Source organism: Vipera berus (genome assembly GCF_964194415.1).
Source record: "Vipera berus genome assembly, chromosome: 1".
In the NCBI taxonomy this organism is placed as follows: domain Eukaryota; kingdom Metazoa; phylum Chordata; class Lepidosauria; order Squamata; family Viperidae; genus Vipera; species Vipera berus.
In genome coordinates this window covers 309,633,956-309,659,320 of record NC_138202.1, presented here as the reverse complement: position 1 = coordinate 309,659,320, position 25,365 = coordinate 309,633,956, and the positions used below count along the sequence as shown (strand labels likewise).

Sequence of the window (25,365 nt, the reverse complement as noted above, 5' to 3'; positions counted from 1 at the left end):
GTCGAATAACAGGCGCTCACTCTGTTATGCGGCACTCAGGATTCGACCCGTCAAACCTCTATTCAACAAGCTCAGCATCCTAACCCACTGAGCCACTGCATCCGCATAGCTTTATACTTTAAGTTATACTTAATAAACTTCTCTCAAGGATTGTATATTTCATCTTTACAAGGCTTTACACCATATAACTACATGGAAATTGAGGATATATAATTATAAAAACACAAACAAAAATGTATTTTAAAATGTGTTTCAATTAAAGTCAGAATCTTTTAATTTCTGTACTGTGTATTGTTTAAAAGAAAAGAGTGAGGTAAAGCTATTATTCTATTTATAAAATAGAGAACTTTCTAACAAATTACTTGATAGAAAAACAAAGCACTCCTCTTTCCAATAATTACCTCTGGAAAGGAGGAGGTTTGTCTTAACGTTTGCTGAAAAAAATCGTGTGGAAAATAAACAAAGCAGCAGTATACAAATGACTGCAAGCACTGCTGCTTAAAAAGTAGATATTTTTGAAGAAAAATATGCATGCCTTGAATATTAGATTAAAAATAACTACTGCCTGGGCGAGGGTGTTTTTATGATACCTAAACGGAATTTTCCTTTTTTTTTCTTTTCAGTTCAGTTAGGTCTTCTCATGCCCACAGATCCAGCTTTGATTTTCTGTATTTTTTCCCTTCTTCTATAGCTAATGTTGCTCCATATCTCACAGTATATTATATCCCTTTTCTTGTTATTTCTGCTTGTAAGTGTACAAATGTTCTCTGTACGTGCATGTATCTGAATTTGTATGTATGACAGATGTTTAGTATACATGAATGGAAGATAAATTTATTTTTATTTGCTTTTTTCCCAGAAGCAATAAATTTTTTACTGGTACCTTTTAATTCAATGTCTATTTTTTGTTCTCTCCTTTTTGGGATTCTGACATGTATATGCACACACATATAACACGGTCACACATACAAATTTATTAGGTAAGAGAATCTGCAGAAAAGGCCTCAGTCAGGCTTAGCAACCCTAGCCTAACAATATGTGGGAAGCTGAATTTGACACAGATTTTTGCCTCCAGTTTTACACACAGATAAATATCCTATCTATTCCTGCTTTGGATAAGTGGGGGGGGGGGGAGGAGACTGTCTTAAATTCAGTTATCTTCCTTTACAGTCAATGCAGCACTTTTGAGGTAAGGTTTTAAAAGGAACACATTTTACATAAGGTTTTACAGTTGGATGATGACAATTATTTATTAAACAAACAGGCAGTTTACAGTTAAAAAATAGAAAAAAAAATAAAAAGAAAATCCTATTTGTCTGGACAACCATGTACCATGTACCAAAAAGCACAACAAATAAGTGTTTCTCATGCACTCTATCCCCAAGGCCCAGGAGAAAACCTAAGTTCTTAAAGACTTCTGGACATCACCATTGTGAGAGCTACAGACAACTCTAGAGGGATCTCATTTCAGAGAGTACATGCTTCTTGAGTTGTAATAGATGACATTGTTTGATTAAGAGAGCCCAAAGCACACCAACTTAGCCCTATCTTACTGGACAGGTACCAACCAAGGAAGATAAGCAGTCCCTCAAATAACCTGGCCCTATGCCATGGTAGGTAATAAGCAATACCTTGAATTATGCCTGGTTGGTTTATATTAAAGTATGCAAGGCTAAAAAGTTCCAAGGAAAGGGGGAACATTGCAGAAATATTAGTTGGGATTGTTGTGACAGCTGTCACTCTTGTCCTCTGTCCTTATTATTTCCAGAAAAAATTACTACAATGCGCATTCCACCTGGGGCTGCCCTTGAAGACTATCTGGAAATTACAATTGGGCAAAATCCAGTAATCTATACACTGACTAGTGTGAATTGATTCAGCAAAGTAAAATCTATACTGAGGAATGCAGTACCTTGCAAAAGGTTTCAGAGTATAAATCAAGGGGCTGGTTTTAACCTATAAATCTCTAAAGGGTATAAACTCAGAATATCTACAAGACTGTCTTCTTCAATTTGATATTGGCCAACCTGTTCATAAGAGGGTGCTACAGATTCCTTCAGTCTGGAAAATTAAATTGGTGGAGTTACAGAAGCAGTGCTTCTCCTGAACAATGCCACCTCTAAGATCAAGCTCTCACCTACTTTAATCAGCTATTCCAACTAGCCTTAAGGAGAACAATATCTTCTTTGTTTACCATCTGTTTGGTAGTGTGCTTATATATATCACTGATCTTTTAATGGGTAGTTACAATGAGACTATATGATTTTACTGCTTTATGACTTAGGTTTGTGAACAACTAGTAATGTCCAGTTGTAGTCTATAAATAATAGAAGATGAATAAATATAAGGAAACACTTGCTATTTACAGTGGCGTTTAAAGGTTTATGAACTCTGTTGAATTTTCAATGTTTCTGTATAAATATGACCTAAACAGTATTCTCCAAGCAAGTCCAAAACTAGATAAAAAAGAATCCAATTAAACAAATAAGAACATTATACTTGTTCATTTTGTATTTGAGAAAAATGATCCAATGTTAGTTTGTGGCCGGCAAAAACAGAGAAACTTCTAGAATTATCAGTTCATTTAAAGGAGAAATTAGAATCAAGTGTTTCAATCAATGGGATAATAATCAAGTTTGAGTGTGGGAGGTCCTGCCTTATTTAAAGTGTATTAATACAGGGATGTGGAAATGTGTAATGGCTTGAACAAAGGAGATTTCTGAGGGCCTCTGAGAAGCTGTTGTTCATTGTCACTATTTTTATTTTATTTTTTATTTTAATTCCATTTATATCCCGCCCTTCTCCGAAGACTCAGGGCGGCTTACAAACTTAGCAGTAGCCTTCATTCCATGTATATGCCTGCTTATTAGGGCTTTCACACACACCCCAAGCGGCATTATTACAAAGTCAGCTTAATTGCCCCCAACAATCTGGGTCCTCACTAGGCTGGAAATGGGTGCAAACTATTTCCAAAGGAGCAGTTGACCAACCAAGAACACACCAAGAATAAAGGATGGATTACTCTATGATGTTTCAAAGAAACTTACGGTAATGTCTAATGAACCAAAGTCCTCTCTTGCATTGGCTGAATGTCAGTGTTATGCGACCGACCACCATCCGGAGAACAATGAACAACAATGGTATGTGGGTGTATGGCAGGACTGCAAGGAGAAAAAAAATTGCTGCCCATCTACAGTTTATGAAAGACCATGCAGATAAGCCAGAAGCCTATTAAGAATATTCTGTGGATGGATGAGATCAAAATAGAACTTTCTGGTTTAATGAAAAGATAATATTTGGTGAAAGACAAACACTCCATCCTGCATAAGAGCCTTATTCCATCTGTGAAATTTGATGGCAGTATCATGGTTCGAGCCTGTTTTGCTGTCTTTGGACCAGGATGGCTTGCCATCATTGATAGACTATGAATTCTGAATGGTAACAGAAAATTCTATAGTAAAGTGTCAGCCTACTCTGTTCATGGACATAAGCTTAAGAGAAAGTGGGTCATGCAGCAAGATGATCCAAAACAGACAAGTCATGCAACCAAAAGATGGTTAAAGGGGGAGTAAAGTAATGTTTTGCAATAGCCAAATAAAAGTCCTTCCTATAAAAGTGTTTTAGATATTTATGCAGAAATATTAAATTCAAAAGATTCACAAACTTTAAAGCACCATTGTATTATAGAAGGTGTTCCATGAACGGAGGCCAGGGGTTATTATGCTCTGCCCATAAAATGAGTCAAGTTTATAACATGATTATTTAGATAGCACCATAGAGTTAAACCTCCCTTTTATGAATCAATATTTTTTCAATTATCTCACACTTTAAAGTGTGCTCTATATTCCCTACAATGTTTTTTTCTCTAGCCTTATTAATGTGCAATTAAAGAAAATTAGCTTTTTACCCTCTACTATATGAAAACAAGCATTCTGGATCATTTATAGATGTGTCAAAAATTTCTATGCTATTCTTTTATCTGTCTACAGCATGTATTTTATATAATTTGCTTTAACAGTAAAGAGTTACCAATTTCAGTACTTATCATATATATTTTTAATTATAAAAATGAATTTATTCTTGTTTTTCCTTGCCAGATTTGCAGTAGCTCCATTCTTGTACTGTCACATAAATAAATTATTAACCTCTATGGATCCTTCTGAATTTCACCATGCATTCATGAAAAGTCATCAAGAGCCAGTTTGGTCCTAGTGATTAGGGCAGCAGCCTAGTCCTATGAGTTGTAGTTCCACCTTAGATGTAAAAGCTGACTGGACCAGTCACTCTTTCAGTCCATGAAGTCAGGCCTGGGCCAGTTGGTCAATTCCTGCCACAATCAATGTATGAACACTTGAAACAAACCCTGAACTTGCCGAAAATGCTAGTTAGGAAAAAAAAATCATGAATAGTCAACAGATGTGTTGGGATCTGCAGTAATATTTTTTCCCCTGATGTTACATTTATTGATACTTTTATCATACCTCTGTTGTATAATATTTCTGAAGGCGCTGTATAAGTTTGCAAAGGAAAAAACAGGTTTTGCTCTATCTTTCTGACTTTCCTTCTATACCAGGGGTAGGCAACCTGGGCTCTTTTATGACTTGTGGACTTCAACTCCCAGAATTCCTGAGCCAGCTGGCTCAGGAATTCTGGGAGTTGAAGTCCACAAGTCATAAAAGAGCCCAGGTTGCCTACCCCTGTTCTATACTTACATGCTGCAAGCATTTAAGACAACGGTATAAAAAAATAGAGCAAGAAAGAAGCAAATAATTCAGCTGCTAAAAATGACTTCATGGCCTAATATATTTTTTTAAGGATGTTTACTCTTGTAGCAAAAGAAGTGCTGGTTGGTTCCCCAAATACCATCCTGTTCATAGGTATACCTTCGACAGCAACCATACAAATCACACCTTAAATTCGGATCACTCGTACTGTGGACAATGTATTCCGGTACCTAGCACGATCCAATACAAGTAAATGCGGGACAACCTCTTACAAGTTTGTAACAGAGGGAACTTCAGCAGATGCTCAAGCTAACCCTCCTTTTCCAAACCAAGGATTCAAACCAAGGAGCAACCCCTTTCCCTTGCATTCTCATTCCATCCCACTTCAGAGAACATGCTAAAAGCCTTTAAACCTCAACTTTCCCCCCACACACACACTTTTTCCTTATGTTTGGAGATTCACACATAAGACGCCAGCTTCTTCCACGAGGCCCTAAAGCCAGTCACATCCAGGAGACTTATCAAACATCGACAAATGATAAGCCGAGTCTCCCTGGTGCAGCTGCTCTACTGGATTTTGGAAGAATAATCTACGCCAGGGGTCGGCAACCTCGGCTCTTTTATGACTCGTGGACTTCAACTCCCAGAATTCCTGAGCCAGCTATGCTGGCTCAGGAATTCTGGAAGTTGAAGTCCACGAGTCATAAAAGAGCCGAGGTTGCCGACCCCTGAATTCTACGCAAAGCTCGTAGGTCATGGCTCCGCTCCTTCGACGCCAACCCTACTTCCCGGACAACCTGCCCGGGTTGGACTTTTAACACTTAAGGTCGCCCCTCTCCCTCCGACCCAGGGCCAGCCGTTCCTCTGCCCCCGCTCGAGACCCCGTTCCCCGCCCCTCACCAGCTCTTCCTGGCGGCCGGAGGTCTGCTCGGGTTGGGCTGAGCCACCCGGAACATGTACTCAGCGCCCGCAGTCGGCCGCTCCCTGAGGAGACAGGTGCCGCTTTGCAGAATTCGGGAAGGAGAAGGAAGAGGAGGAGGAGGAGGAGGAGGAAGAAGAAGATGACGGTTGACCGGGCCGCGGACTGGCTGCCGCACCTCTCACTCCCTCCTGATGGTATCCCGGAAGCAGCTTCGGCGCTGGAAGGAAACCGGGCTCGACCATAACTGCTTCTCTGTAGGGACAGGAAACAACAGCGAGGGAGCCTGTTTCCCCGTCGCCGTCACTTCGCCTAACTTACCCCCTTTCAGCCCGCGGACTTAAATCCGCCGCTTCTCTCTCTCTCTCTCTCTCTCTCCCAGCATAAATTGTATCCTTCTCCCCTCTCTGCAACTGGGCTCAGTTGGTACGATCCAGTTGCCATGACGAAAATTTGTATACCATCCCTGGGAGCCGGCTGGGAGGGGGGAAGATGGCCACTTTGGCCCGGCTGCAAGAGCGGCTACCGAGCATCAAGGAGGAGTATTTCAGTAGGAACAGGTAACTCGGGTCTCCTTCCCGAGGCTCTTGTATTATTCGTCCAGAAGCGATTCTCCTCCTCGTCCCTGAGATGATTCCAGGGTTGCGGGTGCTTCTTCTTCTTTTTTTTCTGGCCAAGAAGTATAAAGAATTTGCACCCCGCGAAGTCGAGTTCGCACGTTCACACGTGTTGCCTGTGAATAAGTCGTGGTAACATAAGAGTAATAGGGAGCGCAGGTGGAAAGAATAGGAAAGGGCGAGTTTCTCATGGGAGTAGAAAGGGAATGGCATTCATGTTGTGCAAAAATTCAGCTTGCAAACGGGTAATGATGCTTTTCACCCCCCACTGCTTCTAAAAGTGAAGTCTCCCCCAGAAGTATACAGTGTGGCTTCTTCATTCCCATGACTGTTAACTCTTACCAAATTCATCTTGGAGAGAAAGAGAAGGCACCTACTTCGGCATTTGTCCATCATCTTTAACATTAAAAAGCGTGTCTTGGCTCTTTCTAGATGTCATAGGAATCTTGACACCTTTCAATGACAGTAGAAAGCAGTGTGTCTAAACAGTTCTTTAAGGAATAAAGTTGACAACAGCCTGAGGACACACAACTTGTTTGCCCTTGGTTAATCATATGAGGGGAGGGGAAAGTTGCATTGCAATCTGACAGAAGCTAACTCATTGACTGGGTTAGCAGAACATGCAAGGCTGAAATGTGATTGGCTAGTTTGTGGCTGAGATGTGTTACACTGCAATTTCCATCAGAATTGCGTGACCAGGATGGACATGATGAAAGCTGTAACTATGTTTGAAAATATCTGATTGGGAAGAACCGCTTTTGAAATACCACTACTTCTCCAAATAGCTGACTTCGTGTGTAAAACTCTAATTTTTTTTTAAAAAAAATATGGCCGTAGGAATAAATGTGAATATTGCCATAATCACACAGTAGATAAAGAGATAAAATTAGTCTTTTTTTGTTGTTGTTCAGTATGGGCAGCAAAGTGACCGTGAATGGTTCAAATTTATCTGCTGGTGTTCTTTGGCCCAACAAGGAGATCACATTATATTCATTTTGTATTACTGTTCTATTTACTAGTGCATTTCTAAGATCCAGTTCAAAGTTCTGGTGATGATCTCTAAGCTACAAATGATTGGGGCAGTGGTATGAATAATTATTGACTGATTAAGTACCATTGAATCCTTGTCAACTCTTGGCAACTGCATAGATTTTCTTCATGGCAATCTGTCCTTAACCAAGTCTTTCAGTTTTCCAACTATACCATAATCACCACTGTAATGGAGTCCACTGACCTTGCTGCTGGTTCTCCTCTTTTCTTCCCACCTTTCCCAGCAGCTGAGGCTCTCTAGAGAGCTAGGTCTCCACATAATAAGTTCAAAGTAGGATAATTTGTACCTTGAATGAGACCTTAATATAATAATATAATAATATAATATAAAGTTGGAAGGGACCTTGGAGGTCATCTAGTCCAACCCCCTGCTCAGGCAGGAAACCCTATACCATTTCAGGCAAATGGCTGTCCAGTCTCTTCTTAAAAACTTCCAGTGTTGGAGCATTCACCACTTCTGGAGGCAGGTTGTTCCACTGGTTAGTTGTTCTAACTGTCAGGAAGTTTCTCCTTAGTTCTAGGTTGCTTCTCTCCTTGACTAGTTTCCATCCGTTGCTTCTTGTCCTGCTGTCAGGTGCTTTGGAGAATAACTTGACTCCCTCTTCTTTGTGGTAGCCCCTGAGATATTGGAACACTGCTATCATGTCACCCCTCACCCTTCTCTTCATTAAACTACACATACCCAATTCCAGCAACCGTTCCCTATATGTTTTAGCCTCCAGCCCCCTAATCATCTTTGTTGCTCTTCTCTGTACCCTTTCTAGAGTCTCGACATCTTTTTTACATCGTGGTGACCAAAACTGGATGCAGTATTCCAGGTGTGGCCTTACCAAAGCATTGTAAAGTGGTATTAGTATTTCACGCGATCTTGATTCTATCCCTCTGTTAATGCAGCCTAGCACTGTGTTGGCTTTGATTTGAGTTGATTTGTTCAATGACACTTTTGTTTGTTTTCTAGACTCTCCACAGTATTCTCAGGAGTCTTCTCCAACACCAAAGTTCAAAAGCATTTACATTTTTCCTATCTTGCTTCTTCCAAAATGTAACTTTTACTTGCATAGACTGTCATAGGGAATACCTTGGCTTGCACAATTCTATAGATATATAGAGAGACACCACAGCACTTGAATATATTTTCTAAGGCATTCATGGCTGCTTTACCAAGTCCTAGTCTGCAGCACATTTCTTGACTGCTAAATAAATATATCCATGATTTAAGAACTTTTTCAGAAATCCTACTTCAATAAAATCAGTAGGGTTGTTTGGAATTAAATAGAGTATCTCTAGTGGCTTCTAATATTTCAAATCCATATGTGACTGGCTTTATATGGAAGTGTGTTTGAAAACACTTTTAAAAGAAACTTTCATTGTCTAACTTCTTTTTTAATATTTCAAATATTTTTCAATAGATTTTTGAAATATCTATATAAATATATTTATTTGTATCCCATTTTTATTATTTTTACAAAAAAAGGCAGCTATGCTGGCTCAGGAATTCTGGGAGTTGAGGTCCACGAGTCATAAAAGAGCCGAGGTTGCCGACCCCTGGTCTAGTCTAATGAAAAGAAGGGCTAGGGGGTAACATGATAGTGTTCCAATGTTTAAGATGGTCCTGAAGGCAGAACAAAAAGCAATAGACGGAAACTCATCAAAGAGGGAACCAACCTAGAACTAATGAGCAATTTCCTGATAGATAGTTCTTGCCTCCAGAAGTTGTGGGTCCTCCAACACTGGAGGTTTTTGAGAAGAGATTGGACAACCATTTGTCTGAAATGGTATAGGGTGTCCTGCTTTAGCAGCGGGTTGGACTAGAAGATGTCCAAGGTTCTTTCCAGCTTTGTTATTCTGCTATTCTGCTTCAGTCCTGCCACGGTGCCACAGTCAGCTTCGGTCATGTGATCATTTGCAATATTCCCTGCCAGCTTCCTACAAAGTCGGGGAAGCTGGCAGGAAGTTGGAAGTCACTCCCACTCCCACTCATCTCTGGTGATTCCGTTTCTCTAACTAAGGAAATATTTCTGAAAAGATGACCCAACAGCCCACCGTTGTCTAGTGTTTATCTAAGTACGTATGTAAGATCCTAGGCCTTGTAGTCTTCAGTGTTTTCTTAGGCAGAATATTTAGCAGATTCAAAGAAACAAAACAAAGTGGGATAGCTTGACTATTACAACTGTACAGGCCACAAAGACAAAGACATACAGAGAATAAAAGAGAAAAAAAGACAAATGGCCCCGCCATTAGTTAAAAACAGAATCCAATATACAAATGACATTCATAAAACTACCTGAACCATTGACTGAAAATAAGAACAAGAGGGGAAAATTAACACAATTTTAAACTATTTTATTCCCTTTATAATTAGCTGCCATGGCTACCACTGCTTTTGCTCTAATCTTCCTTTCTGCAACAACATCCAGTTCTGCTTGCTGAATTATATATATACCAGTTAGACTGATATAACCATAGATAAATAAATTGAATTCTTCATGCCAAGTATAATTTACAGATCAATACATAATGCATTAAATCTTTTGCCCTCAGAACACACAAATAAACAAGGGTTTCATTGCAAGTTCCCCCTTGCACCTCTTATCCAGATATGGTGAAGGCATTTATTTAAAGCAAGGGTCTAAAAAAACATGCCTCAAGTAGACATCTGTCAAAGCCTGAAGGCGGACTATCTATTGCAGATAGTCCTCATTTAATCACCATTTGTTCAGCTACTACTTGAAGTTGTGGAGGCACTGAATAAATGGTAATTATGCCTAATACCCAAAGTTATGGCCATGGCAGCACCCCACAGTCATGATCAAAATTTGGGTGCTTGGTAGTTTGCCCTCATTTACAACTGCAGAGCCACCTCCCCACCTGCCTGTCTCCCCTGAATCTCTGTCCTTGGGCTACCCCTGCACTCTATTCCTTCTGCTGGTCCTACTGCCATGAGCTCCACTGTCCTTACTGCCCTGCTTCCTTTGCAGCTTCCACTACTGATGAGGCAAGCCTAGCCTTGCCCTTCACTTTTGTAGTGCCTCCCCTCCTGGCCAGGTGATCAAAATTTAGATACTTGGCAGCCATTCCACACTTATGACCACAGGGGCACTTCAGTGCCCCCCACCCACCTTACTTCCCCCATCTTTGCCCTTTTGGCTGCCCTGTCCTTCACCGTCTCTGTTGTCCCTGCCAATCTGTGCTCCACTGGCCTTGCCACCCTAATTTCCAGTGGAACTGCTGCCGTGGTGTTCCAAAGTGTTGTAAGAAGGCTGCACACAATTTGTACAAGGCTCACATTGCCTTGGGGGGAAAGCCTGGTGTGACCAGCCACTGCCTCATGAAAGGCCAGCCAGGCATGCCTCAGCAGCAGTGGGAAGTAAAAGATAATGAAAGTCAGCTGGGGCTGATAGGGCAGCAGAGGCAACAGAAAAAATGGCCAAAAGAGCACAAATGGGGGCAGATAGGCGGGTGGGGAGAATTGAAAAGAAAGCAATTCCTTACCTTACTGAGGCTCAAGGCTTGGAGGAACCAAGCCAGGAATGACCTGGTTTGGGGGTGGGTTCTTGCCTAATAATCATGCAGGATTCAGTCAGTGATGGCAATGGGAAGAGCTGGATTTGGGCCACCAAGAGATGAAGTCAGATGGCATTAGACTTTACGACTACCTCATTTAACAATGGAAATTCTGATCACAATTCCTGTCATTAACCTGGAATTACATGTACACAATTTAGTCAAAACATTTTAGAAAATTCTGTGTTATAAATTGTGCAACAAATCTGGAGAAAATCCACCAAGTGAAGCCACTTCCTCATTGTAGGGGAGGGAGTATTGAAAGTTATCTTGAGGACTACATGCAATGGTCTTAAGAGTGGTAAAAAGGTATTAAATAAATAAAGGTACTTGATTTAATAAAAATAATATTATTTACTTAGTCTGATATTTAATATAAATGATCACAGTACAAATTATGAAAGTTAACTTTTGTGCTTTTAGGTGTGTAGATGAATACAGAAAAAAGGAATATTATGCTGCTGTAAAAATTCAGAGTTGGTTTCGAGGGTGCAAAGTCCGGGCATACATCAGGTAATTTAAGTTGTGCCTATAAACATTATAAATATGTTTACCTGAAAACTAATATACATGCCTACTTAAGTAAAGATCACTTTTACTAAATTTCATGGATGTTATTTTCAGAGGTATGTATAGAATAAAAGTTTTAATAAACTTTATGCAGCATAAATATGGAAATAAATATAAGGATACTTTGAGGCTTACTTAATCTAACTTTCAGATTCAGGAACCACCTCCCACTGAACTGTAGTTTTATCAACAATTTTTTAAACAATGATGCTTTGTTGAATGATTTTGTTCCTTTGAAAAGGATTGTGTAAAGATTGGTTTGGAAAACTTAAAAAAAGAGACAATCAATAAAAGCCCAGCTTCTTTATTTGTAGGAATATTAAGCAGGCCTGTTAGGAATGTTAAGATTCAAGCCTCAACATTTCCTCTTTATTTCTACCTTTGCTGCTGTGTTTTTTTCTTGTCTAATTTCTAAATCCTTTTTTTACATGGAATGGCAAGTTTAGGTTTAATGTTCATTTTCTTACAAAATATACAAAAGGATTGCAATTTTTTCCCCATGTTTGGTGCTGTTTGAAATTGGTTAACAGGAAAGAAGTATTGAAACCTATATGTAGAGGGCTAGTACAAGAACAAAAGGGATGTGGTGGCTCAGTGTCGATCAGATGGTTGGCAGTTTGGCGGGTCGAATCCCGAGTGCCGCGTAACAGAGTGAGTGCCTGTTATTCATCCCAGCTTCTGCCAACCTAGCAGTTTGAAAGCACGTAAAAATGCAAGTAGAAAAATAGGGACCACTACGGTGGGAAGGTAACAGTGTTCTGTGCGCCTTTGGCGTCTAGTCATGCCGGCCTCATGACCACGGAGACGTCCTCGGACAAGCGCTGGCTCTTCGGCTTTGAAACGGAGATGAACACCAGCCCCTAGAGTTGGAAACGACTAGCACGCATGTGCGGGGGAACCTTTACCTTTACCTTAGTACAAGAACAAGAACATTTGTTATATAATCAACCATTTTGTTGATTATGTAACAAATTAATACTAAAAATGTCATGTTTCAAACAGCATTAAGAGTTATATTCAACATGCTATATTGAATGTAACCATCAAGAGAGTATCTCTCAAGATACAGTATTCAGAATACAAATTGTTCTAAAACTGAAATTGATAAAATTGATAATGAAATTTCATATTCAAAAACTTAAAAACTGTAAAAAATCTCTTATTAATTTGCAATATTATATCCTTACTAATGTATTTTGTTTTAGGTATCTGAACAAGATGATGATATTTATTCAGAAATGGTGGCGGGGTTATCAAGGGCGGAAAAAATTCAGAAAAATGCTGGAGGTAAAATTATGTTTCTAAAAGTATATTTTAAATTATTTTTCCATAATTTGCACCAGCACAAAATAGGTGCAATTATTTCATTGGAACAAATATTTAATATATTATGTATTTTCAATTTCTATATTTTTGGTCATGCATGAGTGTTCAGATATCTGAAAAAGTAAACAGACTCAGATAAAAAAGAAATAATTCTTTTATTTTTGCTGTTTGGATTTTGCCCATTGCAAAACAGGATCTCATTGTTTCCTTGTGCTACTACTCTCTTATTCAGTAACCACAGAATCCTGCTACTTTTGTCAGGTGCCAAAGTGTTGTTGCACGTTCCAGCCTTTTTGGGTGTGCATGTGCCATCAAATGTCTGTAGAAAAGGAGTGAGGCTTGTTGCTCAACATTGCAATTCTACTTTCATCAGTTCAACCGTCCCTTCTATCCCTGTGCACACTGCTGCTATTGTTTAGAATTCCCAGCAGATAGCACAACTGACTAGCCTTATATGGGATTTGAAGTTAAGCAGAAGGAGGCTTAATAGTATAGGTCACGGGTCGGCAACCTTGGCTCTTTTATGACTCGTGGACTTCAACTCCTAGAATTCCTGAGCCAGCTATGCTGGCTCAGGAATTCTGGGAGTTGAAGTCCACGAGTCATAAAAGAGCCAAGGTTGCCGACCCCTGGTATAGGTACTTCTCCTTTAGCAACTGCCTCAGATAACAACTGTTCACAAATATAGTACTAGTAAACAGTAATAAAAGAAATAATTTCCTGATCAGTGCATGCATTCACAACAGCAAAAAATTTTCAGTGTGACACTGATTAAGGTTTAAGCCACAGCCGTGAGCTGGTGGGAGATCAACTAATTAAGGTCACAAAACTCAGCTTTTTAACTTGCAGTGAGCACATTTTAGGAAAGTGCTGCGTTAGAGAGAAAAGCAGATTCTTGCTCTACAAGGATGGCAAAAAAAAGGGGGGGGGAGACCAAGCACCAGGGAGAGAACATCATAAGAGAGAATTTCATTTGAATGAGATGGCAGCAACCAGCAATCTTTGCAATACCTCTCTCTCTCTCCCTCTCCCTCAGTCACATGGTTAACTTAGTAATTGTGTCACTTAATGACCATCTCTCTGGAAACAATTGTAGCCACTAAACAAGAACTACCTGTATCTGATTGGAGGATAACCAGTGAATTCCTTGGATGTAGTCTAGACTCAGAAGTTGGAAAAAAAAAATCAGTTAACTTATTATTGCTGCTTTTATTGTCTTCATTCTGATCTACATAGTGACCAAGGGTCACATTTTATTTGAGGACGTCTTTATTTTTTAATTGAGCTTCCATACTTAATGAATAGGGACGCGGTGGCTCAGTGGGTTAGGACGCTGAGCTTGTCGATCAGAAGGTCGGCAGTTTGGCGGGTCGAATCCCGAGTGCCGCGTAACAGAGTGAGCGCCTGTTACTCGTCCCGGCTTCTGCCAACCTAGCAGTTCGAAAGCGCGTAAAAATGCAAGTAGAAAAATAGGGACCACTCCGGTGGGAAGGTAACAGCGTTCCGTGCGCCTTTGGCGTCTAGTCATGCCGGCCACATGACCATGGAGACATCCTCGGACAAGCGCTGGCTCTTCGGCTTTGAAACGGAGATGAGCACCGGCCCCTAGAGTTGGAAACGACTAGCACGCATGTGCGGGGGAACCTTTACCTTTACCTTTACTTAATGAATGGAGCAATGGGCATCCACGAAGCTGTGGAGAGTTATACAGCTTCCTTCTTTTACCCTTTAAAATAGAGCATCAAAAATTTCAGAAAGTATAAAAGCTGCTTTAGACCTGCTGTCATGTCCCACATTCAAGCACTTTAAGATATAAGATGGTAAAGCTTTATAGATGTAATCCAGAGATAATATATAAACCTAGTTACTAGTACTGTAAAAACCATGAAAGTAGCAGTTCTAGTTCAAGTTCAAATTTTAACTTGTCACCTCTGATCCATAGCATTCCATTCCCAGTACAGACTATTTGAAACATACTAGTAAAGCAGAGTTAGATAAAGGTTCAATTATGGAATGAACAGAAAAATATTCTCATTGGCTCCTATCTATTGTAGGGATTTGGCTAGGAGGTGAATTTTATCACCAAGCTGAAGGATTTCCTGGCTTATTTTTTTTCCAAAGAGTTTTCTCTATTTTTTTCCCCTTTTGGGTATATTATTAAGGAAGCAATATAATATTAAGGTAAGCATTTTAAAAAGTGGCTTAATTAAACAAAAGCAATAATGCCTCAACTAATGTAATGAAGAAAGGGAATCTAAAATGAAGTAGCATCATTGTGTTCATTTGTAAATAACATATTGCAGCCAACTGCTTCTTAATTGCCCAAACAGTTGATAAATAATCCAGTCCTGCTGCTCTCCACAGACAATTTGCTTTGGATCAGACTAGGCAATTCCAATAACACTAATTACAGTGAAACTCTTTTACAGTGATTTTTTTTTTGCCAGGAGGGAAGATAGAGAGTACAGGGAACTGCATATCAAGGAGAGGTTCTTTCTCTCTGATTTGTAGTTAAAACACACTCCCAATCCCCCAGAGTCTGCATGTTATGCTAAATAAAGGACGTTCTTCTATCTTGAAAGTACTTATTTTACTTTTTTTATGATACTGTTGTGAATTATGTTCATTTTGCATTGGTAATTAGAGGGTGGAACAGATGTGAAAGCTTAGTGTAAAGTGATGTATCCATTAAAATAACCTATCTTGCCAAGTGAGTGTTTGCTGTAACAGGAGATTCTTCCACTAAGAGCAGAATTCATCTTTATTGGAAGGAAACCAGGAAATGTTTTGTATATCAGGGGATTCACTGTAACATGCTATCATTGTATTTATGATTTTATGATGTTAGAATGAATATTAAATGAAACAAAATTCCCAAGGATTACTCAGGAGGCAACTAAGTACATAACGTTTAGTACAGATGGTTGGAAGGCACAATTTTGCTCCATCACTGCATCCATATCCTTGAATGATTTCGACTGAAGACAGCATTTCTTTGAATCTTTCATTAAACCAGGCATCTTGAAATATGAATTCCTTTTATGTTTCTGTGAGTTTTGGTTAAAAGAACCCTGGTGAATAAATCATATAATACTATATGTCACCAGCACTTGTGAATATTTCTGCTTTGTTATTCTACTCTCAGTAGAGCACCATTGATTATCAAACTCAGCGGAGAGCATTTTATGATCATATATCTCCATTAGCTGCTGGTTTGACTACCATAGATTTTTCTGGTTAAGCCTGCATTATGTATTAGCAAGCCCATCTCTTCAATTCTAAGTTTGATTTTATTCCATCTAAACCTAAAGCTCTTATTATGTATTATGTATAAAAATTCTTACCTTTTCTATGTAAAAATAGAAGTATAGTATTTGTGTAACTGAAATGTATGCCATATTTTTCTCTCTACCTCTTGATTCACAGACAGCATATTTTATTATGAAGATGAATTTCTACAATGAAATGGCTGTCAGGGTAAATATTTCTTCACTTGTTAAACAAATGAAAAGTCAATTGTGCTCTGAATTTCCTTTTAATAAAATAAGCAACCCAGAATAATATAAACTTGATTGATATGCTGATGGCAAAGTGAGGAAATGGTACATAGTTACAAATTTCAAGTTATGCTAAATAATCCCAAATTGCATTTTTGAATTTTTTTGTTACATTTAAAGATACAAAATCATTGTCTTTTCTAAATATTGTGGCATTTCATGTAGTTTGCATGCATTTGCATTTAAGTCCCACACTTCATTTATGATATTCAGGATTTCCTAAATAGATTTTACTGGTTTCGTCCAGGCACCAAATAAATATCTGCTTAAGTTTAGAAAGTACATTTTATGATGTGGCTAAAAAAAACAATCTTACATTAATGGCCTGAACTTTCTGCAATACTCCACATTTTCCTAACTAGATTAAGAACTACAAATGTTACTATGTAATTTGGTGTGGTTCTCATTGATGCAAGATGTTCCAATAGACTTGCATAAATATAAAATATTCAAGTTTTAGAAATGGTTCTAAATTAGGTACAGGCAGAAAAGAAAAACACCTGGCTAATATAATTATGGTCCTGTATCATCACATGTTCTTTAACATTGTACGTTAATTATATTTGACCTACTATTTCAAACTTATATTTGGAGCCATGAAATAATAAAGAAAACAATAATTATAATGCATAATTTTTCTCTGAATCAGATTTACTTTTATAATAGTAGATTGTGATATAGTAGCCTTATTTTCATTTGGAAGATTTAAGGGTTGTTGTGAACAAAAGTAATCCCCATTTTTTTTAAAAAAAAAATCTGTATGAGCAGATGGCTTCTGATATATCAAGGTTTTGCCATTTGTTTAGCATTTAAAATAAACATTATTTATAAGACCACTTATATTTTGATGTTACTTAATGAGGAATATACATCATTGATTTAACTAGCTTAAGAGGTCATTCAGAACTTGCCCGTTAACAAGCTGTAATCTGCTGAGCGCACAATGACTTTGTTTAAAATTATCTGTTTGGTACTGATCAATGACAATAATTGTTTGGTACCAATCACCACAGAAACTTGTTAATTACTTTGAAGGGCATATATTTCGTAAGGGAGGGTAAATATTCACCTTGGAATTATAAGAGATACAAGTGGTGTTCTATTTTCTATGAAATGTGGATATTGGTGGGTTAGGTTATTGGGTAAAATCAGAAAAAAAAGTGATTTGATACATGGAGAAAAATTGTACAAGATAGGACTTTTTGGTTTATGTAATATACAAATAATTGATTGACAGACTGACTGATTGATTTGTGTATTTATTTATGTATCATCAAGATTCCAAAATTCAAAGGCATTAATACCCTTTCTGTCCTGCTATTTCATAGTCTAATTCCTTGCATCCACGGAGAATCACAGGGGAAAAAAACCATTGCCTGCACACCTCTGATCTTTCTAAATATAAACATATCATGGCATCTGAATTCTTTTCCAAGGCTTTTGTTACTATCCTATCAAGTGCTAGTCTGTAGTTTATTTCTTGATTGCTGCTCCTTTACTAATGATCGTTGATCCTAAATAGTAGAAGCCATACATCACTTTCATTATTAGAGCTTGCAAAACATTTGCGTTTTCAGCTATCAGAGTAGCGTCATCAACATTGCACAGATTGCTGATCTTTCTTTCTCCCAGATTTAAAACCACCCTCTTTTTTTTCCTGTTCAACCTCCCTTATTATATATTCAACATACAGGTTGAATAACCAAGGAGAGAGTGTGCAGTCTAGTCTCATTTCTTTTGCTGACCTGGAGCCAGTATTTTTTTTCACCATGTCCTGTCTGGACTGTGGCTTCTTGCCCACTTGTTTTACATGAATAGAATAAGATGTTGTGGGATTCCCATTTCCCCCGTTTTCCACATCTTGACATAATATACCTGAAAGCCGTTCTATTGTCAACATAATGACTTCTTTTACTATTCTTTGGCTTCCCCAATTATCCAGCATATATGAGCAACTCACACCCTGGACGGTATCTCTTTACTCTCCTACCATTGGGTAGGACAGGGGTAGGCAACCTCGGCCCTTTTATGACTCATGGACTTCAACTCCCAGAATTCCTGAGTCAGCTGACTCAGGAATTCTGGTAGTTGAAGTCCATGAGTCATAAAAGAGCCGAGGTTGCCTACCCCTGGGGTAGGTGATATAGGAGTATAGCCAGCCGCACCAACAGGCTGAAAAACAGCTTTTATCCGTGGGCTGTTAGGCTTTTGAACGGGAAATAATTTTTATAAACTTTACGCAGAATTGACTTGCGAGGCCGGTGTGTTGTGCAATCAGTTCACATGGTGTAATAAGATGAAGGTTTGCTGTCACTGTGAGTTGGGGGGGTGGGAGCACGAAGGGAGGCTCAGCTAATCTCAATGTATACATGGTTGTACTTTGACAATAAAGGTTCATTCATTCATTCATTCAGCGTTGTCTCTTGTTCTTTGTCCTTTTCTAAAATGACTATGACTATCTGGCATTTTCCTTTCCCTGTTGGATGGTCCAGTATATAAAAGATACAGGCATATAGAGGCCTGAAAATGAGAGACAGCACTAACATATATATCAACATGCAAGGATTAAAATTAGTAAATGTCAGACCTGCCCCCAAATTCCAATTGAAGTGAAAAAAATTTTTTTTCCTAAAGGTGTTGGTTGCAGGAAGCCGAGGCAGAATCCGAAGTTCCCGCTCACTGTTACCAAGAGCCAAACCAAATGTTCCCTATCTCTTTCCCCAGTGTCCGGTCCTTTGCCACCCAATCTGGGATCATCACAATGTTGTGAGAAACTCTGGGTTGTTTAGGCTGCTGAAATTTCACACTCAAGGCAAGAGGCCTTGAAGATTACCAGCTCTGACCTTCTTCACATGTCAGCTCCCTCTCCCCATTTCCCACCATTAGATATGCAGGTGTGGATTGCTCCAGATGCCTCCCTCTCCCTTCCCCTTTGATGGCAGGATGCCAGCAAGGCACCAGGCCCATGATGGAGATCCTGACAGTAAGGGTTACATAAACAGATACCTCCCCCCAAACACAATGTGCTAAGCACATTGGTTTGTGCTTAAATTGTACGCCGCCCTGAGTCTTCGGAGAAGGGCGGGATATAAATGGGATTAAAATAAAAAAAATAAATATACATGCTATATAATATCTGTTTAAGGAGTGAACACTAAACATATTATTTATTATTATTATTATTTATTAAACTTATATACCGCCCTTCTTCCATAGGACACAGGGCGGTTCACAAGGTTTTTTAAAAACAATACAACAATTACAAAAATTAAAAACAATTAAAATGATTACATTAACCTTGAATACATAAAATTCCCAATTAGAATCCAATTAAAACCCCAATTAATACTCTCAATCCAGGCCAGAAAGCTCAAAGAGCCAGGTCTTCAGGTCCCGGTGGAATGAACAAAGGTCAGGGGCAGTCCTAAGCTCTACAGGCAGCTGGTTCCAAAGGGCAGGTGCACCCACAGAGAAGGCCCTCCCCCTGGGTATTGTTCGCCGGCAATCTTTTACTGGCGGTACCCTGAGAAGACCCTCCCTGTGGGAGCGCACAGGACGAAGGGAGCTTGATGCCGGCAGCAGGTGCTCCCTCAGATATCCCGGACCCAAGCCATTTAGGGCTTTATAGGTGATCACCAGCACCTTGAAACTCACCCAGAGGGCAACCAGAAGCCAATGCAGCTCGCGGAGCAGAGGTGTTACGTGGGAGTATCGGGAAACCCCCATCACAACCCGCGTGGCTGCATTCTGCACCGTGGCAACGTGATATAAGTTTATACCAAACATTTTTAAAATTCAGCTGAAAATAATATCATTTATCTGTTGGTAGTCCTTGACTTACAACAATTCAGTGACCATTTGAAGTTATGGTAGTGTTGGTCAGTCCCCAAAGTTACAGCTGTTTTGCAGTCACATGATAGCAATTCTGGCACTTGCAACCCGCCTGCACTTACAATTGCAGGGCCGCTTCAACTTCCCCTCACACCTATCTCCACCATCTTTTTTTTAAGTTTTTATTATTATTTTTTATTCTCTACATACATATGTTAATTTTTCAAACAGCATGTGAGCTGGGTTCATAACACGCTGATACATAATACAGATTCTACTCTTTGTTTCTCTCTTCTAACCATTTGTAAAATAGGTTCCAGCTTTTGTAGACCTATCTCCACCATCTGTGGCCTTTTAGGCCCCTGTACTCTGAAGCCTCTGCGGTCCCAGCTGACTTTTTGTCATCTTCTGCTCTTGCTGCTGACCTTGCATGCCTGCCCTGACCTTTCATAAGGTAGCTACTAGCCACACAAGGCTTGTTCCTGAGGTCTTGCACTGCAGTTTCCTTTGCTGACCACGTCTCTCACGTGGTCAGCAAAGTACCAAGATGGGCATGCCGCCTCAGCAGTGAGAGCAAGAAGACAGCGAAGGTAAGCTGGGATAGCAGAGTATACGGTGGCAGAGGTCTCGGGGTGCAGGGCTGCACATTGCACTGCTGGGCTGTGGCTTCACACTGTGCTTCCTGGGGTGGCTGGGGATTCCTGGGATAGCTGCAGCTTTGTACTGTGTTGCTGAGGTGACTGAGTGCTATGCTGCAGTTCAAGGCTTCTTACAGTCCTGGAGCTGTGGCAAACCAAAAAAACCCCTGAGCTGCAGCATAGCAGGTAAACCTGGAGCTGGCAGTTCTAGAGCTACTTGCTTTTCCACAGGCAGGGTGCAGGGTAGCAAAAAGACAGAAGTAGGCAAGTGAGGACAGTGGAAGTGGCAGCGCCTTATCTTACTGATGCTCAGGGCTGGGAGGGACAAAGGCCAGAATGGGCTTTTTGTATTACTAGTTTCCAGATATTTGCCAATTGCAATGGTAAAATGTAGCTATTTGGGAAAGTAGTTTGTCAAACATTTTAGTTAAAATTAGAACAACATTCTAGGTGAATGGCTAGCTCATTTTAAACTGGACCAGAGGTTGAAGAATACCCATGTTTTGCTCATAGCAAATTCTTCTAAGCTTATTGACCCTCCAGTTTTCCTTTTTAAAAATAATGATTTGCTTTTTATAATTATTTTGAAACAAGATGGGAGACGAGAAGAGAGAGAAGAGATCCCCTTTTACTGAACTCCTTATGCCTGAAATATATTGGGCCTAATATCTCTTAAGTAATTTACCTCTTCCAGGTGGCTTCATTGTTTTTACTTGGTTTTCTAATTGGTTCTTACCCTTCTGAACTGATTTATATATTATTTGTCTTGGTATCAAATATATATTGTATACTTTATTTTTTTGTGCTGATGTCATTTTAATAGAAAAGTAGGATGAACATATCTTAAATCACTAAATTAATATGAAGACATACGAGTGAAAAATATTTTTATATACCAGCTTATGTCATTCTTCATTCCCCAGGATAGTTCTGGCAATTTCTTAATTACCCAAGCTCAATTTTTATAGCTTTTCTAGTTTAGTGTACAATAAAATTTGGGCGAAGTTAGAAATGACATTGTTATTCGCAGGAATTTTAACATTTTATTTATTTATTATAACTTTTGAATATAGAGTTAATTTCACCAAAAGTTCCATAGCACTTAAACAGTTTTGGAAGCACTTTATTGTATAGCATAGTTTTTACTGAAGAAGTTTGAAGGAGCAAAGCTACAAGCAGTGTCTTTTAGCTAAGTATCTTGATACACCTCCACCTTCTGAAAAGCTACTAGCCTGAAGATGGTAGATAAGTAAGTTTTATATGGTGTAAAGGCAACTCCTGATTCATAACATATTTGATAGGATCTCTTATCAGTATTTTCATTCTACTAAGGTGGAAATGAGATATTTTTTTCTGGGCAAGGACTACAGGAACAGACTTCCAGTTCCCACAATCTGTTCAAAAGATTCTAATTATGTTATGATGTTATAAAAAGTGATGGATGGTGAAGCAAATACTTTAATTAGCCTTCCCATTAGTTTGGATGAAAAGTCTTATGATTCTTAACAGGTGGAGTTGAACAAGTGGATTTCTATGTGATATACCAATATTGTTATAATTTTAAAATATAAAATAATAAATAAATGAACTGCCCATTTGTTTACTACATGTAATTTGTTATCTTTCTCAACTTTGATTTCATGTATTTAGTGTAATATTTATGATTTATGTTAACAGTATTATTAACAGCAAGTAGCCACGTAACAATGTATTTATGTCAGTATAATAATTTTAGGGAGTTTTGTATCCATACTAATGAACAGGCAAATATGTATGCATGCTAGTGTTGAAGCAGTTGTGTTCCTTGCAGAATAAAACAAATATTTCTTATAATGTTTGGCAGTTATTTCTCTATTCCAAAGAAATCAATTCTCAATAAAGCAAATATATGTACTCTTTTTCCCTAGATTCAAAAAAGATGGAGAGGCTATTACGTCCGAAAATATATCCATAATTATTATGCGCTAAAGAAGTACTTGGAAGTTGTTGCATTGAATAATGAGATGGTCAGGTAAAAATGAAAGTACTGAATAGTAAAATATATATTTTTAAATGGTAATTTTAAAAAAGGTTTAAATAATTCATAATGCTAATTAGGTTATTCATCATAGAAAGAATTGCCTTCTTTATCCCAGTACGAAAACTGGCCTATTTTATCTTCAACCTAAGTGTGTGTTTTCCAATTATTATTTCATTTATACCACCATGCAGGTAAGTATGATACAATTGAACCTATCTGAATTGGAGCAAAACTGAAATGCGTTAACGGGACAACTTCTCTCCATAGAAAGTTTCGTGGAACTCCTGAGCAAGTGAATCTGCAGAATAATGCAGTACTATTAAACGTTTGTTATTTTAACCTATTTGTGAGGTTACACAATTCTGAGCAAAGGATAAGGCAAGTACTATAAGGCTATGATAATTCTGCGCTGCATCAGTACTATCTTACAGTAGGTAGAGCTGCCAGGTTTAAACAAGGAATACATATTGTCATCTGCTCTACTGAGAAAACCTGCCTTGAGTTGGCCAGCCCAAGATTAGTCTAATCCCTATTCCTCCAAGGTATTTAGCTATCGATTTAAAATCAATTTTTCAAATTTCATCCCTTTTATTTCTCCAGCTTTATTTTGCTTTTTAGGCTATAGGACTAAATCCCGAGATAGCATCTGTATCTTTATATATCAGTAGGTGTTTTTTGTTTTTTTTCCCTTATTCTAATGTTAAAATAATGGGAGAAGCCTTATTTGGCAGATATTTTTTTTTTCTTTTAAGCAACTCTGGGAGACAACTTACATTTACTTTAACCTTCTGGAAATAGTTTTTGTTCAGATGAAATATTATGCTGTGTTGCTACATTTTGTTATGGTAGTGATAATAACATTTTGCCTGGTTTAACATTCACTATTAATACAAATAATAAACATGTAGTTAGAAACTTAATGGCATTTGGAAACATATAATTGATGTTACAGACGTGAGATCAGAAAGCTAGATGTCTGGAAAGGCCATTTTGTCATTATATTTTATGTAACACATATATAGAATAATGTTTTCATAGGGATACTCTGCCTCTCACAAAGATAAATTGGTTTGATTAATTTAAAGGCTGAGTATGCATTTGCTAGAGGTGTACACTTGTAACCTATCGCCTCATATGCAAAAACTGCCCCAGGTTATGAATGAGAAAATGATTTCATGAAATTAAAAACTAGTCTCATAGATAGAGATAGGAAGCATTCAGAAAATATTATGACACTCATAAAAGGATTTTTTTTCAGTACACTTAGATTTCCTTTTACTTTTGAGATACACAGTGGCTTTAACTATTGTTTAATGTTTTGCTGAATTAAAGGTATGCAATCAACTGAAAAAAAAAATAATTCTAGAAATAGATTAAGTTCATTAGAATCTGTTAGCCACTAGCTTTTTGCTATGACTTGTGGCATTAAGCTTCATTTGAAATAGGGTTACACTGAAGACCATTGGATCAGACTAGAAATTATGAGACAAACATGAGATTCCCAACTGTATTGGTCTCATAACATGACTGTAGGAGTATTCAGGATTTGCAGAGAAGAATTAAATGGAGGAGGTGCTTGTGCTTTGCTCACTTGTCAACTTTTCCCTTAAAATCCTTTCCAAGCTGTTCAAACTGTACTCAAGCTGCTTGAGCTGTAGAATTCACACAGTTGTAAGAAGGATAACTGGGGGACTATATTTATAAGAGAAAATCACTGGACAGTACCAACAATGTATGGTCCCTCCCATGAAATGTTCCTGTGGTAGGTAGAGTTTTAGTTTTATTCAGTGCTTTTTTCCTAAAAAAAAAAAATGTGTGCCGGAACTCTCATCTTGGCGGGTGCAGGAGGCCGGGGGGGGGTGGCACTGCTGCGGTCATGGGTGCGAGGGGTGTTGGTGGCAGGCTGTCCCCCAGGGCCGAGCTGGTGTGGCTGGTGCTGTGGGAGCAGCGGGGCCCGCTCTATATGGCGGGGCTGCATGAGGCGGGGCGGGCCAGGCGATGCAGGGCGGCTACTTAGGCACGCAGGACGAGGTGACGGTGGCACAGGTCCAGCATCAGGTAGGCCACCAGCTTGGCTGACACGGGTGAGCACAAGGAAGGAGTGCACATGGACTCCACAGAACCCATTCCAAAGTTTCTTAATATTAAAAAATAATTCCAAAGTTGGAAGAGATAAGATTTGAACAAGCTTTTGATTCATAAAAAAAGGGCTGGGTTACCCCTATGAGTAGCTAAGATGGTCTTGACTCCCAGCTACTCAACTCAGAAGCCAATTGCAAAAACTTTCTTCCTGCGATCTACACATAAGCAGACATACAGAGTAAACAAGCTATCTCACATTCCCTCCTTCCAGAGAGATGTTGCTGGTCCAGTTTCTGCATCCAGCCATCCTGGATTCTGTAGACATCATCCTGTTCAAAAAGGGATGTCTAGCTCACTATGAATCCTCAATGGAAGCCCCACATTAGCATTGATTTATTATTGATCTGTTCAATAAGTGAACATCTTTGGATGGTTTAGAATGTGATTTGCAACAATAAAAAGAACAA

General features: G+C 38.8%; 2 protein-coding genes across 8 annotated transcripts in view; one reads left to right on the top strand and one right to left on the bottom strand.

Annotated features, from left to right (window-relative positions):
• Positions 1-5,823, bottom strand: part of GPATCH2 (G-patch domain containing 2) — a 107,054-nt gene extending 101,231 nt beyond the window's left edge. For 5 of the 7 annotated variants that reach the window (XR_014024507.1, XR_014024508.1, XM_081312885.1 and 2 more), the window contains exon 1: positions 5,625-5,820. Coding sequence is in view for 5 of the 7 variants with exons in the window: in XM_081312885.1 (XP_081169011.1) it covers positions 5,625-5,680 (56 nt within the window). In the remaining 2 variants the exon portion in view is untranslated. Of the gene's footprint in view, positions 1-5,624 lie in introns of all 7 variants that reach the window. The other 2 variants (XM_081312888.1, XM_081312889.1) reach the window with 1 other exon arrangement.
• Positions 5,824-6,121: 298 nt separating this feature from the next.
• The window catches only part of SPATA17 (spermatogenesis associated 17), a 116,482-nt gene continuing 97,238 nt past the window's right edge, over positions 6,122-25,365 (top strand). The window contains exons 1-5 of the mRNA XM_081312897.1: positions 6,122-6,203; positions 11,298-11,387; positions 12,650-12,731; positions 16,197-16,247; positions 22,704-22,807. Of these exons, the coding sequence (XP_081169023.1) occupies positions 6,136-6,203; positions 11,298-11,387; positions 12,650-12,731; positions 16,197-16,247; positions 22,704-22,807 (395 nt within the window). The 5' untranslated portion in view covers positions 6,122-6,135. The remainder of the gene's footprint in view (positions 6,204-11,297; positions 11,388-12,649; positions 12,732-16,196; positions 16,248-22,703; positions 22,808-25,365) is intronic.